Source organism: Gopherus evgoodei, chromosome 3 (assembly GCF_007399415.2).
Source record: "Gopherus evgoodei ecotype Sinaloan lineage chromosome 3, rGopEvg1_v1.p, whole genome shotgun sequence".
Lineage (NCBI taxonomy): Eukaryota > Metazoa > Chordata > Testudines > Testudinidae > Gopherus > Gopherus evgoodei.
In genome coordinates, this window is record NC_044324.1 from 105,788,700 (window position 1) to 105,804,813 (window position 16,114).

The window sequence follows — 16,114 nt, forward strand, 5'->3', positions numbered from 1 at the left end:
ACTTCTTCTATTAGCAGTGATGAGTGAAAGTTTTTAAGGACTTTAAACAAGTTTGGAGGACGCTGTCTAGGTGGTAGACCAGTAATTAAAGCTACGAGCTTTGTATGTTGACCTCTAGGGACGTATGCAAACCTATATCAGTCTTCTGAGAAGGTAGGATACTGAAAATAATAAGCATCCTACTCTGCAAGCACTTTGCACAGCTTGAAAATTTCCATATCTTTAAAAAGCAGTCTGGTGACAGGAATGCTTCTGACAGGCAGATTAATAGGACGTATGCATGCTTGTTTAAAAACCAGGCACCACGAGACTGACTCCAACAAGAAACCCAGCAGAGGCTTCAATATTTTTAATTCTGTAGAATTTTATCCGGGGAACGTTTGTAGTGGGAAGAGATGAGCCCAGCTGGAAGGGGAAGGATTAATGTAATCTTTAAATGCAACTTTCAACATAGGGGAGATACAGGGGCCTGTCAATTTTGTTGTCCTTTTTAAAAATAGGACATATTTGTATTCCTGCATATCTATGTTCACGACCTGGATATTCTATGAAGTTGTAACTCTGGAGAATGTATTTCACAAGCTTTCAAATAAATATGATAGGGTTTCACCTAACTCTTAAAATTTTGTAATATTTTAGGGCAGGAAGTGCTCTTTAAGTGGGTTATTTTATGTCTGTCAAAGATGAATCATGAAATGACAGGGTTGGAAATGACTGTTTGGAGCAGCTTCTGTACTTGCAGAAACAGTCTTATATGGTATTACTTTCTCAATAGGGATATTTAATGTTTTTAAAGGGGTCTTGTTTAGAGCTCAGTGAAATTTTTCAGACAGATAGTTTATTTGCTGAAAAATGTGATTTTTTTGGTATTCTGTTCTTCTTTGAGTGCTTGCTCATGTCAGTTCTATGATAGGTGTTTGTGTACCGTGTGCACAGTTGCTGGAGACTTTTCCCTCTGTGGGGCTAGCCTATGCGCACCTAACATGAAATGGACATGAGCAACACATCTTGAAGAAAAACAGTTACAGAAGGTTAGTAACCAGATTTTTTTAAAAAAATATTTTCTAAACAAAATGTTTTGTGTTTTTGTTTAGAAACTTAGCTAGGTTTATTTTACAAAATAAAACACAAGTTCCAGGTTGGAAAGTCCACCATTCACTGAACCAAAACCCCCCTATTTTTACATTCAGCTCTAATCTTACCACTATGGCATTACTACCTCCATTATGCATTACATTATCATCATCAACATCAAAAGTGCCTAAGTGACAGAAGAGCCAAAGATCCTTTGACTTTCAGTGAGACCGAGGGCTGGTCTACAATGAAAACTTCAGTCAGCATAGTTACATCTATGAGGGATGTAAAAAATGCACACCCATGTGCGACGTAGCTATGCCAACCTAACCATCATTGTAGAGAGCACTAGGATGATAATAGCTAGTGCAATGGAAGTCAACCTCTCCGGGAGGTCACTTATCTATAGTGATGGTAGAACCCCTCCCATTTCTGTAGTGAGTCTACACTGAAGCATCAGAACAGTTCAGCTGCAGCTGTGTCACTGTAGTGTTTTAAGTGTAGCGATACCATAACTAAGTGCCAAAGTCTCTTTGAAAAATGGGACTTAAGATCCTCTGTCATGTAAGTATTTTAGAAATTTTACCTAGGGCAGGAGGTTAAAGAAACACAAATTTAGTTACTTATAGCACATCAAATTCCTAGCAGATGTTTTTTAAATATACTTTTTACTTTTTGTATTTATCATGGACATTGAAAATCAGTCAGTTTGACTTTCATGTTCTGATGCACTGTCACAATCTGCAATATTTGGATTACAAATGCTGCAGAGAAGTAGTTAAATGCAAACAAGCTTTCATTTATTCCTAAATAGTGATGAAAACATTCCTATTAATATATTAACTCTTTTTCATAACTTTTGTGCTGCCTTCCTTGAAGACTACAATAGTCCTTTAATAACATTATCACCTACTTCTTGTCAAATGCAATATATTTTGTTTTCACAATGTTGTATGTGTATATGCAGCATCTCGTAGTACTGTGTAGCACTACTGAGGTCAAAGACTGGAAAATATTTGAAAGTACTAAGTAAATGACATTTACACAACCTACTACAGGAAGCAAAATTTAAGTTATTTCGTATTGTGATATCATATAGGCCATCTAACTTGACAGCAAAGTTAACTGTCTCATCCTTTGAATTGCACATAAGGAAGGCTGTACTTGTTAGAATATGTAATACATGGCAGCCTAAAATATTAAAATTCATAGTTTACAGAAGAGAACCTGCATCAGAATTCTGACATTGATTCTCTGCTTCCTTGCTTTGCGGTTGTCAGGTGCACCTGTCCAAAGTGGATGGAAAAAACCATTAAATGAGAGCAGTAGGAAGACAGAGTAAGCCCTTCAGGGCTTTTTGGGGGAGCTGGTCTACACACTCATTTAGAGTGGTTGTGTTACCCCGTTACACTGTTGAATACATTTAAATCTGATTGAATTAGTTGAACTTGCCTCTGGAAATTTATAGGGGCAAGATAAACCTATTGTCAAACACCAAGTTGCAATAGTTTAGTTAAATTGATTTAGAATCATAGCTCTCATTAAATGGGTGCAACTTTGTGCAGACCAGACCTTTGTGTTTGTACAGGGGCTAGCACAATAGGTCTGGGGCCTCTAGGTACTACCTCAGTACAAAAACTATTTGCTCTGTGCAGATGTAAATTACTACACGAGGTACAGAGCAGTGAAAATGAGGTCTTGTAAATCATTAAAGATGTGAATGCACCATTGTGCAAATCAGAATAGTGAAGGAAAAATACTAAATGTTACACATCTAATTAAAAGCATTTAAATTTTATTAAAGTTTGTAGAAAAAGCTATGATACTACCTGAAAACACATTGTCTGTCAAATAACGAAGGTTTGTACCAAACTGCTTATTCACAAAAGGGCAGAGTGAAGAATTGTGCATTCAACACTAACTTTAGCCCCAATCTTGACAAAACACTTAGCATTTGAGTAATTCCATTGAATTCAATGAGATTGGTCGTGTGCTTAAAGTTAAGCCCCTGTTCAAGGACTGGAGTACTTGTGGCACCTTAGAGACTAACAAATTTATTTTGGGGCCTTTGACATCTTCTGATCTTGAGTGAGTAATTGTGAAGCTTTAACGTTTCTTAATATAGTTTCTTACATATAGAATTATAAAATAAATTGGTACTTTCTTATACTTTTTTAAAGATTATCAGTCTTTTAGGTTTGTTTGACCCTAACTATCATACAAAATTGAGATCTTAATTAAAATTAATTATAAAGGTGTTTATAACGGTGGTGGTGATTTTTCCACAGACATTCAATGCCCAGCTTGCAAATTTGTCTGGTATTTTCTTGTTTCACTTTTGTTTATGCAGATCCAGTGTCCAACTTGCCAATTTGTCTGGTGTTTTAAATGCCACTCCCCCTGGCATGAAGGTGTTAACTGTAAAGAATACAAAAAGGGAGACAAGCTGTTGCGTCACTGGGCCAGTGAGATTGAACATGGGCAAAGGAATGCCCAGAAATGTCCAAAATGCAAGGTAAGCTATCCTCTGTTAGGGCACAACATAAGCTTTCAGAATTGTATTTGAATAATCTAAATAATTATCCAAACTGAGGCTTCTGTTTTGTTTAATGTTACTTCAGCAAATATATAATGGATGCATATTAAGATGGTGCTGGGCTCCAGCTACATAAATAAGATAGAGCTTTGAATTTAACAAAAAGGTTGAATCTCTAATTTATGTGTAGAAAGTGTATTTTCTGCAAAATTATATTGTTTTATTCTCCGAGTTGAGAATAAAATTTCTGGGAATTAAAAGTAAATATGAAGTAAAAATTATTCTTAGAATAGATCTTTTAAGAAATTTAGTACCTCTCTACATATTTCCCTTGTAGTTAAAACTCTTTTGTGGTTGAAGTTTTTTTAGGATTAATGGTCACTTTTTCGTAATCCTTTTTCAGTCTTTGATGAAGAAAAAGCTTTCAATTAAGAAGAATGTTCTACTTAAGCAAATTTCCCACTGTTCAGAAGGGATCGAGGCCACAGGTTGTTCTTAGCAAAGATGACTGCTGCTTTCATTCACCTGATTTTTGTATTGCTCTTCTCCTACTTCCAGTAGCATAGGATGCATGACCTTTCCTTAAGGAAGGGTGGTTTTACTCCTATTTATAGACAATGGAAAGTGGGGGTTATTTTGAAAGAGGACATCCTACCGAAGGGCAACCCTTGATTATTTGTAGAAAGTAGGCAGTTCTTTGAATTTCTCCAAAGATTTTATGCACTAGTCTCTGTCATCAGAACTTTCAGTTAAGAAAAATAACAGTAATAATTACCACTTATCCTAAATATTTCCGTTTTTAAAAAAACATACCCATGACACCAGATCTGCTCACCAGGGAGTCTAAGATGGGGAAACCTTGTGCATGGGGAAGTGTGCAGGAAGGAGGGGGGAAATCTGGTGCGGGGATGTACAGGTATGTTGGGGACAGGAGGAAGGGGGATACTGATAAGGCAAAGGTGAGAAGTGCACTCAGGGATTTGACAGGGCGGGAGGAAGGGTAAAATTATAACATACACTCCAGTCGCAATGCAAAGCAACTGTAAACCCAGTTCAACTACCCAATATAGTGGTGCCTTTTTGTGGTGTTCTAGGGTGGGATAAAGTAGATACAGCATGCTGTATAGCAGGGGTTGGCAACCTTTCAGAAGTGATGTGCCAAGTCATTTATTCACTGTAATTTAAGGTTTTGCATGCCGGTAATACATTTTAACATTTTTAGAAGGTCTCTTTCTATAAGTCTATAACATATAACTAAACTGTTATTATATGTAAAGTAAATAAGGTTTTTAAAATGTTTAAGAAGTTTCATTTAAAATTAAATTAAAATGCAGAGCCCCTACACCGGTGGCCAGGACCTGGGCAGTGTGAGTGCCTCTGAAAATCAGCTCACGTGCCATGTTCAGCACCTATGCCATAGGTTGCCTACCCCTCTGTATAGTCTGGCCACAAAAGTGTGAAATACAAAATAATTAAAGTTGATACCTCCATATTTTCAAATGATTAGAAAAATATTATGGTAACATTTTCATTATTTCTTGTTTACTGTTCATGTATGAAATTTAATAATTAAGAAAGGGCAATTCAGAAAGTGCACTTCCTTAAAGTAAAATGCATCATGTGGATATTGTAACTGTCCCTAAACTCTTGGTTTATAAAGCTTGAAATTCAGCATTTAACCTTACTTTAACATAGGGTGACCAGATGTCAAAACTGAAATATTGGGACAAAGGAGAGGGGCAAAAAAAATAAAAACCGCCGGAGCGCCTACCCCTACCTCAGCTGGTGCAATCTCGTGGGCGGTCCCGGAGTGAGGGCAGCAGGCCCCAGCCCCCCGTCCCACTCGGTTCCTGCAGGGGAACGAATGGAGCTGCCACTGCCTCTGCCCCGGGCTGCCCGCGGGATTGCACCACCTGGGCAGCCAGCCCAGACGCGACTGGCCAGGGGCTGGGCGCAGCGTGCGTGCTGGGTCCCCTCAGCAGGCCTGGGCTTGGGGGGTTCCCGCCCCAGGTGCCAGAGCCGTAGCTGCCGAGTGCCACATGCTTGGCCAGCGGCTGCTTCCTCCGGCCGTGGCAGTGGGAGCCGCAGCAGTGGCTGCTCCTGAGTCCTGCTGCCCAAGTGGGGAGAACAGCTGCCGCCTGGCCCTGTGGGCCACCTCTCTGCTCCTCCTCCAGGTACCACTCTGCCAGAGTCCTGCCTGCACTCAAGGCCAGGCTGTACTCTCACTCACCCCGGCCCCGGGCTCCCCTGCATCTCTCGGGCCTCCCTCCAGTGCTTGGGGAAGAGGCGGGGATTTGGGGAGGGATCCAATGGGGGGAGGACGGGGCAGAGTTGGGGAAGGGGGGCGTGAGCCCTTCCAGGTTCCGCCTGTGCACAGGAGCCTTTGCGTGTTTGTCCAGTGTCCTGACCTAACGTCGATCGGGACGCGGGACAGACAAGCAAATATCGGGACTGTTTTGATAAAATTGGGATGTCTCTTCACCCTACTTTAACATGTTGTTGGGGTTTCTTTTAAAGTAATGGAAAATGCATAGATAGGGCATTCTAACAACCTTAACTCTGCCCTGTAGCGATACCAAGCAATAACATGGTGATTAAAATGAAGGGGTTTTAGTGTTCAGGGCCCCAGATTAGATTAATTTTATGTTTAAAGGTACAAACGTTTTGTCTATTTTCTTACATGGTGTCACTACAAACACAGTTAAGGTGGTTTGGATCCCCCAGCTGAGTATCTCCAAATCATGTTTGGATTTATTTTAAAGTTAATCTTACCTCTGAATTCCCTGGGCGTATAGTGCTTAGTTTAGGGATAATTACAGCATCTCTAATGTGTGTTGCTCTGAATGACTAATGTTCTTTCAACTGTAACTCCACCTTGACATTTTTGTTGTGGAATTGATAATAATCAGAAATGTGTTTAAAGTAACTGAAAACTGAGCTTTATTTACCAGCCTTCCTAAATCTGTATGAGACCCCAGATTTTTGCCAGTAGTGGCAGTTTGGCGTCCTTAAGGTTTTTAAAATCTCTTCTCACATTGATTTTGGTAAAGTTTTTCCAAGATCTCTTTGTGATATCGACATCACCATCTATTAGTGTCATATTATGCAATGATCATCAACTTTAAAGTAAATCTTCCAGTTCAACAAATCACATTTTTGGCAAGTATTCAGATCTTTGGCTAGAAAACTGCACAGTACTTTAATAAGAGGAGGATGTTTATCAATATACACTCTGGTTTGTTCTGATTATGGGAAAAATGCCCATGATGTCATTTTTCAGTGGATGGGTTCATTTGTAGTAGGGAAAGACAGTTCCACTTCTCATAACTTGTGTTGCTTTCTCTTTGGTTTTCATGGTATCTTTTATATGTAGTAAAGGGAGCCATTAACAAAAGTTAAAGCGTATGAACTTGTTAAATTCTCTGTTTGTTTTTTCTTAAATCCAAGTATGTGATATGATAGTCTCTCAGAGCTGGTCAAAACTTTTGAAATATTTTACTTTTTTTGGAAATTTTTCAAACGTTTGCAAACTGTTTGTTTTTGACCAGCTATAAGTCTCTGCTTATTGATATCTTTCAATATATCTAGGTAATTATGTGGCCGACATCACCATAATATCTGAGCAACTGGACATAAAGCCCAAGATTTTTTTAGAAATATAGAAGCCTAAAGTTAGTTGCCTAAATCTATACTAGGCATCTAAATAAAGAACCTTATTTTCAAGTGTGCTGAGCACCTAGCGTCTCTCCTTGACTTTCATAGGAAGTGTTGGATGCTCAGAACTTCTGAAAATCAGGCCACTTATCTAGGAGCCTAAAGTAAGGGCTCCTGTTTATGGAAAAACTTTGTCAAAGAGTTCAGGATCCATGTTTAGGAAATAATAATCTTGCACTCCTCAGTCTACTGAATTTGGTGAGTTGGGCTATGAAACAAAAGGCCTGGTCCATGCTAAAAAGTTAGGTCGACCCAACTACATCACTTGGGTGTGAAAAATCCACCCCTACCCCTGAGGTAACGTAGTTAAGCCTACCTAACCCCCAACGCAGACAGCGCTAGGTCAACGGAAGAGTTATTCCATTGTCCTAGCTACCACTTCTCAGGGAGGTGGATTATCTGTGCCAACAGGAGAACCCCTCTTGTCGTCATAAGTAGTGTCTACACTGAAGTGTAGCTGTACTGCTGTAGCATTTGAAATGCAGACAAGCCCAATGTGTGGAAAATTACGTTTGTTAATAAAAGCCCTTCTGCAGTTCAATGACGTTTTTTAGAAATTTGGTATTTTTGTGCGTTGTAATCTGTGTATGAGGAAGTGTGACTGTTTATACATTTTTTTTTCCACTGTGCCAGAGGATAGATGTGGCAGCTCTTCAAAGCTGAATGTTTTGTGTTCTGATTTGAAAGTGAATTCTTGAGGCTGTACTGTCTTTCATGTAGATCACTCTTGTTAGTTCATTTTGATAGTGACTTTCTCCTCTAACTACATAATATTAAACCAAAATGGCATTAGTATCTGAGAGGGAATTCTGGTTGTTCAGCGTTCATCTTTGGAGGAGAAGAGAATTCTCTAAGCTTACGCAGTCTGACCAGTTTGTATCAAAATATTATTTGTTTAAGCAAGATCAAGTCTGTGCAGCTGGCAAGTAATAACAAAATAACTGCTTAGAAGGATTGCAAGGTTGCTGTGTTTCTGCTTTTTCTCAACAGTTGTAGCACGAAGTACACCACCATCTGGTGTTACCACCTTTCATTTGTAGGTCTCAAAGCACACAAAGATCTCAGGAAAGGTGAGCTGCACCACGAAATAGCAGTTGTAACTTTTTACAACATTTTTTTTTGTATATATGAAGTAGTGGGATGTCTTGAAGCAGATGGAAATCCTATCTGCAAATTAGAAAAAAGAATCTGCATCTGATGCATGCTTCCATTTGATCTATCCTGAGTTGTTCTAGGTCCAGTGCATTCTCACTTGAAGTACTTCATTAAAACAGCTTTCTTGAATACTCTTAAGCAGTAGCATTTGTAGTGTGATAAGGTCAAAATCAGCCATTAAACCAGGATACTACAAAAAGTAGTGAAGCTTAAATATTAAAAGAAGCAGAGTATTACTGTTTTAAGCAAACAAGATTTGAAATATTATCTGTTAAACTGAGAACATATTATGATTTATTTTTAAGTACAGCTATACTTTTCTGTACTTCCATTGGATCTTTTTTGAATGGCTGTGTTTTGCATCTTCATGTTTTCCACCAACTCCCTTTCCCAGCAAAAAAAATCCAAATGCTGTGTCCCCCCCCCCCCACACACACAAAAAGGCCACACTTTTTTTTGATCACTTACTAGATTGTTTTTTGTTTTTTATATGGAAGGACAATGAACATATTAATGCTGACTGAATATTCTATTAGGACCAAAGAAGCAGTGTAAAATGATTTGTATACTGTTGTGATGGAACGCAAACTTTATTTTCATATTCCAAGAAGCTGAAGACAGATCTGAATCCCAGTCTAAGGATAAACTGAGGCTTCAGGAACTGATGATGCAGGAAAGGAACTTCACTTTCAGAAATGGATCCTTCCTGAACAAATCCTCAGGAACTTCTGTTACCTAGGAGAATGTTAGAGGAGCATGTGAAAGAGGATGCAGTATTACTTGTATTGCATACAAGTAACTTCAGTACAAATATGACAGTACCCTGCAATATCTAAGACAAAACTAATGGAATTAAGTTAAACTTTGTTGAAATGTGGTTGGTTGTTTTTAGGAACTCATATTAAACATACAAATGTGCTATTGTGGAGTTTTATGTATGAGCGTCAAAGGACTTTTGGGGACAATATGTGTGAAGTGTATCTCCTAGGAAACACTTGGGGTTCGAATCCATCCTTTTGAAGCTGTGCCTTGAGCAGAAAACCATTGTCTGGCTGATTATCTATTCACAGTCTCTTCAAAGGCCCAAACTGGATAAATGAGTGACTAAGTGTCATGTGAGGGTTCTTGTGGGTTTTTGGTCTGCTCACCTGCCAGAGTCCATGTTTGGTTGATCTCTGGTAAATTTATTAGCATGTGTGTAGTTTTTATTGTTTTTTAATGCTTTTACTTGAAGAACAAAATGTGCTTGCTTAGAAAAAGCTGTGTGGTAACTTATAACTGTGGCAATTAGATTGTGTGTCATCTTTGAAGAGAAGACAAAAGAAGTCTGCTTAGCCAGCTTATCTTTTACTGGAGATATCACAGCATTGGCAGGAGCCTGTGGAGCCTGGAAAGAACCTAATTAGAAAGATGTGAGACTCCACCCACAAGAGGCAACTGCTGGGGAACTAGACAGCTAGAGTGGGTGCCCTGGATGGACCAGAGGGGGAAATACAGATGTAGTTGTTCTGAACTGTGACAGCTTCTAAGAGATGATCTTTTAAATAAATCCTACCTAGTATAGCTTTGCAAATAGTTATACATGTAAAAGTTCTTTTTTTATATACCTTAGGAAGTGTCTAAAAAATTGCTCTTTACCAAAGAGACTGAGCCATCTTTCTTCAAAACTAAATTTAGTTTACACTCTTTCTCCATATTTGATCTGTTGAGAACGAGAGGGAACCAGGTCTCTTGTGACTAAGAAAAGCTAAACAATTATTTTCTTATTGTAGCAAGTTATATTGGAATGACATTTGAATGGATTTATGATTTAATAATATTTGAATTTCAGTATTTCATTATGGCAATATATTTTAAACCCAGAGTACATTTTTTTGCCTAAAGCTTTAAGCTCAAGTATAGTTTGTCATTTGTTCAGAAACTAAAAACTGTAGCAAAGCAGGGAAGTAAGTTTCACTTCTTTTGATATAACATAGGCTATGTATAAACTGCACACTACTGGTGGTAGCACATAAGGATCATGTAGCTACGTGCATTAGCGAAAAGCATGCTGCATCCACCTTTCGGGGTGTAGGTATGAGTGTCAGTGAAAGGCTGTGGGAGGGGAGAGGCAATGGGAAAAGGCTTCAGCAGCTCCCTGCTGCTGGAGCTTTGGCTCTGGCCTGAGGAGACGCAACAGGGAGCCTTTCCCTGCTGCCTTCCCGCTATCAGAGCCTTCTCCTAATGCTGGAGCCTTTTCTTGCATCAGGGAAAGATTCCAGCAGTAGGGAGGCAGTGGGACACTATGCTACTAAAAATAGCTTTGTAGACTGGGAAGGCACTGCTTGGGCATGTAGAGAGTTGTGTTGGGTACATACTGTGTGGTTCAGTCCTGTCTGTATTTGCCTAAGCAGTGCCTCACCATCTGTAGTGGTATTTACACCCGTGCTAGGGAGGCACTTATTGTATGTACTCTACACTCCACAGTAAAAAGTGCAGTGTATATGTACCCGAAGAGACAAGCTGGTTATTCCCATCAGGAAGGCATAATGTAAAATTATTGGTTGCCTCCAAAGGGTACCATCTTACAAGTTCTGCCTCATTATATGAACAGGTATGTATTGGGGGAATGCTGATGTGACCCAAGAACCTCTTAATGCAAACTGCCAAAGTATGTGTAGAGGGAATACAGGAATGTCATGACTCTGGTGTGTGCATTCTAGATCACTAAAGAATGTCATGTAAGGTCTCAAATGAAAACTGGTTTCACTGTATTAATTCCATTGTGAAGTGCATGTACAGATATTGTGGAAGAAGTTGTATACGTACTAAAAATGTTCTTAAAATCTGTATCCAGGTAGTGGTCACTGGCAAAGGTGAAAAACCGGATTTCTGTCAGATGAGAGATTTATCCATCTATTAGTTTATATGTAGATTGCGTGTTGTCTTATTCGCAATGGTCTTCCTATCACCAGTCTGAACTAAATGCAAATGAAGATTGTCAGAATTTCAGAACGAAGCTAACAACAAGAATATAAGAAGAGTTGGGGTGAGAGAACTTTACCTAGAGGTGCACACTAATGGTTTGCGTGACTATATTTGTGAGGCAGAGAAGACAGCTGGGCGCCTTTCTCTGAGGAAGTAAAAAGACAGCAGTTTTTCTTCTTCAGGAAAAAGGGGTCTCAGCCAGCCTTGGTTGAAAACACTGAGGAGAACTTTGGGTAAGATAAACTTTAGACAAGTGAATAGCTTGTTAAGCTTTAATTTTTAGGAAGTGTGTTATGATTTTGCTTTATATTGTTGTATGTAACCATTTGTTTCCAATATTCTTACTCACTATTACTTGAATCTCTGTTCTTGGACAGCAAACTTATTCTTGTTTTCATTCTCAATATATCAGAGCGCTGTGGTTTTAAGCGAAGTGCTGGTACTGAGTTGAATTTTAAAAGCTGATGTGTACCGTTCCTTTACCAGTGGGTCTGATAATTCTGTGTTCAGTGAATAAAGGGTTGGACACTGTGGCAATGCCCCAAGTATTTGGGGGTTGCTGTGTGCCTATCATTATCTGTATAAAGAGAAAGAGGCATAGAAGTTTGGAAGGCAGTGCTTGTGTTGCCAGAGGCTGTTGATTTCAGGCAGCTGTTACACAGCAGGCACAGACAAGATTTACTCATGGTAAGGGCAGGTGGTGGTGAGGAACCTTGCAACCCTCGGTAGCCTTGTGGAGCATTACAGCTGATTTGTTAGTTGTGGTGCAACTTTTCGTGAAGTGAACACATCACCAATAAACTGTTACGTTATTTATGCATTTTTCTGATTTTCTTAAGTTTGTGGGTGTTTTTAGTGTTACAAGAATGTGTTCCTTTCGGGAATATCTGGGGAGATCTGTGTTTCTTGTTTTCCAACATTTTGAGGTAGATGTTTTGGAATTTCAAGTTCTAGAAGGGTGCACAGAGCAGAAGGCACCATTGTTTGGCCACAGCTTTAATCCCACCTTAAATTTTTTGAAAGTGAATACTACCTTACTGTGTCTGACTGAAACATTTATTTAGGTGTAGCCGCTGCCTACAGGATATGCTTACACAAGCAAGCAAAAACATGTGCTGTCAAAACACAACAACATTATATTTTGCTTTTAACATTTGTAAATTATAACTAAAATGAAAGGATTGGGGTTTCTTTGGGTTCTTTATTACATGATTTATGACTAAATAATTTGTTAGCTTTTTTTAACAGATCCTGTGTTTTCTGTTTTGGGATATGTAATGCAGTGTGACTTTCTGAATAGTTCTGCTTCTTGGTGAAAAGTCATGGGTTTATTTCAGTCGGAGATGTCTAGGGCAGTATAAAATCTCCTGTATACATAGCCGATGAAAAGGAATATAATTAGTATACCCGTTTCCTCAACCAAAAGTTTTTGAAACTTCTTGAAATAGTGTGTTTAAAAACTTCCCCACAAAATTCCCCTTCTTCCTCAAATGTATTTGCTATACAATAAAACAAAGTGCTGTATGTAGAAAATGTGAACATGCCAAAGATTTCAGGAGAAAACGCATTTTAGGGTGACAGAAGAAAACTTAACTTAAAAAGGCTGGTGAGTTACAGTTGTAGAACTTTGAATAGCCGAAGGAAGTTGAGTGAACAAGAAAACTGATACAAATCAGGACATACTTGCACTTTTTGTGGATCAGATATTTCAAATTAACTTGAGTATCATCAAATAATCCAGAAAGTTGATTGTTGGGTATTTCCAGCTGAATCTTTCTTTTAAGGAACTAACTGGGCTCCTTTTTATTGAGAGAAACAAATTAGTGCAGATATATGAAAGGATTTAAATGTACAGTGGGTTTCCTTAAGAGATAGCTAGTCATTTATGCTACAGTAAAGTTGTTTGAAAATGTTTGTTTGGAGAATTTTTTAAGGGCTCTTTCTTTAGAGAGGATTTTTATTGGAATGGAAAGATAGCTATAGTGGTACAAAAGGTGGGGAAGAAGCTTAACTTTCCAGCTGATAGCTCATTAAGTAACTTGCTGTAAAGTATTGTTCACTAGAAACTCTCATTTAGCCATTTAGGTGATCAGGGTGGTTCAGAGTGCCAAAAACATTTTTGATGGACAACTCCTCCCCACAACTAGAGTCGGCCCTGTTAGCCAGCTCATACATATTGTAAAGAAATATGCAGTCGTTTGTTTGTTTATTACATAGTTATAAAATAACCATGTAGATGTTTAGAGATCTATTCCAGACTCAGCCACTGATTCAATGCGACATCCTGGCCAAGTCATATGGCTCTATGGTGCAATTTGCCCATCTGTAAAATGGATATAATTTTCCACCTTTTGTAAAGCGCTGTTGGATTCTTGGATAAAAGTGCCATGTAGGCCTAATCCTGTAATATGAAGAATGTTCTTTGACTTCAGTGGGAGTTAAGGGTGCTCGTTGCTATGCAGGGTTAAGCCAATAATAGATTCTTCAGAGATTCAAACTGTCTTCTGTTTGGTTATTCTCCTTTCTCCATTTCTGTGTTGTCCTCCTCTGTAACAAAGAAATGAAGTTTATCAAGCAACTGAAATGTACTTTGCTAATTATAGCAAAGTGAATATCTAGGGCTGCACATTCGTTGTGGTGTCTATTGCATATCATACTCTTGCTGTTTTGCCCAGTAGGGTAGAAACATGCAAATGACATGTGATCCGTTAACGGTCACTTTTCCTCAACCTTTAGCTGCATGATCCATCTCCACTGTAGGATTATAGAGGGGTGGAGGGAGAAATACCCATCTGAACCAGAGCTGAAGTTTATCAAATGAAATGTCATTTCTGAATTTCTAAGCATCCCGACTGAATTATACAGACTTCATCTGGCACTGTTAGTCTCTGCATGTGATATGAAGCTCCAGGAACACTGTTAAAGATGTGTGGCAATTTTTTGAAACTAATCAGAATAACAATTAAGTGGTAAATTTTGAAGAAAATGTTTTACAATTGAAAATACAGTCACTGGAGGAAAAAGCAAAGCCAGTTGTTTCAAATTTCCAGCTTCCAGAGGCACTTGTGTACATATTCTTGGGGATGTACACTCAGGTCTCTGCAAGTGGCACCTAAAAGTTGAGTTCTCTGAGTTCCTTGAGTGGTCGAGCAATATCCCATCACTTGGGGAACTGAAGTCAGTCAATGCTTAATTTCGGTTATTGTTCCCCCTGGCCTCTGCAGATTTATCCCATGTTGGCTTCCAGTGAGGAATCTCAGTTTATTTCTCAGACTGTTTTCTTTGGAAATTAGGGACAAGTATATATATTGCATGTGGAGATATTTAGCTTTTATCTAGAAATAAGAAAACACATCTCACAGTTATATATGAAAGTTTCCTCCTTATGTTGTAAGATCGCTACAGACAAAAAAGGAAGATCAGGAATGGTGGGGATCCACTGACCAATGGAAAACATGAGCTGGGAACGGAAAATGTTAGGAAGGCAGAGCTGCTCAATGCCTACTTTGCTTCAGTCTTCTCACAAAAAATAAGTGACTGGAAATTACCATAGACAGTAAAGGGGAAGAAATGTAGATTGGGATAAAGAACATGTTAGAGATCTTTTGACTAGTTTGAATGAATTCAAATCAGCATGGTTTGATGCTCTTCATCCCAGGTACTGAAGGAATTAGCTGAAGAAATCTTGGCACCACTGGCAATGATATTTGCAAATTTATGGTCCTGAAAGACTGGAGCAGGGCTAACATAATGCCTATCTTTAAAAAGGAAGAGCCAGAGAACTGTAGACCAGTCAGCCTGACTTCAACCCTCGGGAAACTACCAGAGCAGTGTATAAAATATTCAATTTGCAAATACCTGGAAGCTGAAGGGGTAATCACTAGCAGCCAGCATGGATTTACTGAGAACAAATCATGCCAAATCAACTTGATTTTCTTCCTTGACAGGGTACCTGGTTTGGTGGATAGGGGGAATGCAATGGACATAATATACCTGGACTTCAGTAAGACTTTTGACACAGCCCCACATGACATTCTGAAAAGTGAGCTGGAGAAATGTGGACTTGGTGGAACTACCATTTAGTAAATACATAATTGGTTTAACAACCACAAACAAAAAGTGTAACTATTAATTGAACAATGTCAGATTGGAGGGAGGTCTCAAGTGGGGTTCTGTTCTAAGTCTGGTGGTGTTTAACATGTTTATTAATGGCCTGGATGTAAGAATTGGGAGCATACTGATCAAATTTGCAGATGCCACAAAGTGGGGGCAAGGGGGGGCGGTTTGCCAACACTTTAGAGTGGGGTGAGCAAACTTTTTGGCCTGAGGGCCACATTGGTATTGCAAAACTGTGTGAAGGGCCAGGTAGGGAAGGCTGTGCCTCCTCAAACAGCCTGCCCCCCCCCCCACTTCCAGCCCCCTGACTACTGCCCTCAGAATCCCTGACCCATCCAACCCCCCTGCTCCTTGTCTCCTGACTGCCCCCTCCTGGGACCCCTACCCCAGCTGCCCCCCGGGACCCCACCCCCAATTCAACCCCCCCCTTCTCCCTGACTGCCCCAACCCCATCCATACCTTCGCCCCCTGACAGGCCCCCCGGGACTCCCACCCCTATCCATCCCCCTCGTTCCTCATCCCCTGACCGCCCCCTCCAAGCCTCCGCCCCAT

At 39.5% G+C, this 16,114-nt stretch overlaps 1 protein-coding gene across 1 annotated transcript in view; it reads left to right on the plus strand.

Annotated features, from left to right (window-relative positions):
- Positions 1-16,114, plus strand: part of RNF217 (ring finger protein 217) — a 137,342-nt gene that overhangs the window by 90,073 nt on the left and 31,155 nt on the right. Inside the window, exon 3 of the mRNA XM_030558334.1 lies at positions 3,425-3,589. Within this exon, the coding sequence (XP_030414194.1) occupies positions 3,425-3,589 (165 nt within the window). The remainder of the gene's footprint in view (positions 1-3,424; positions 3,590-16,114) is intronic.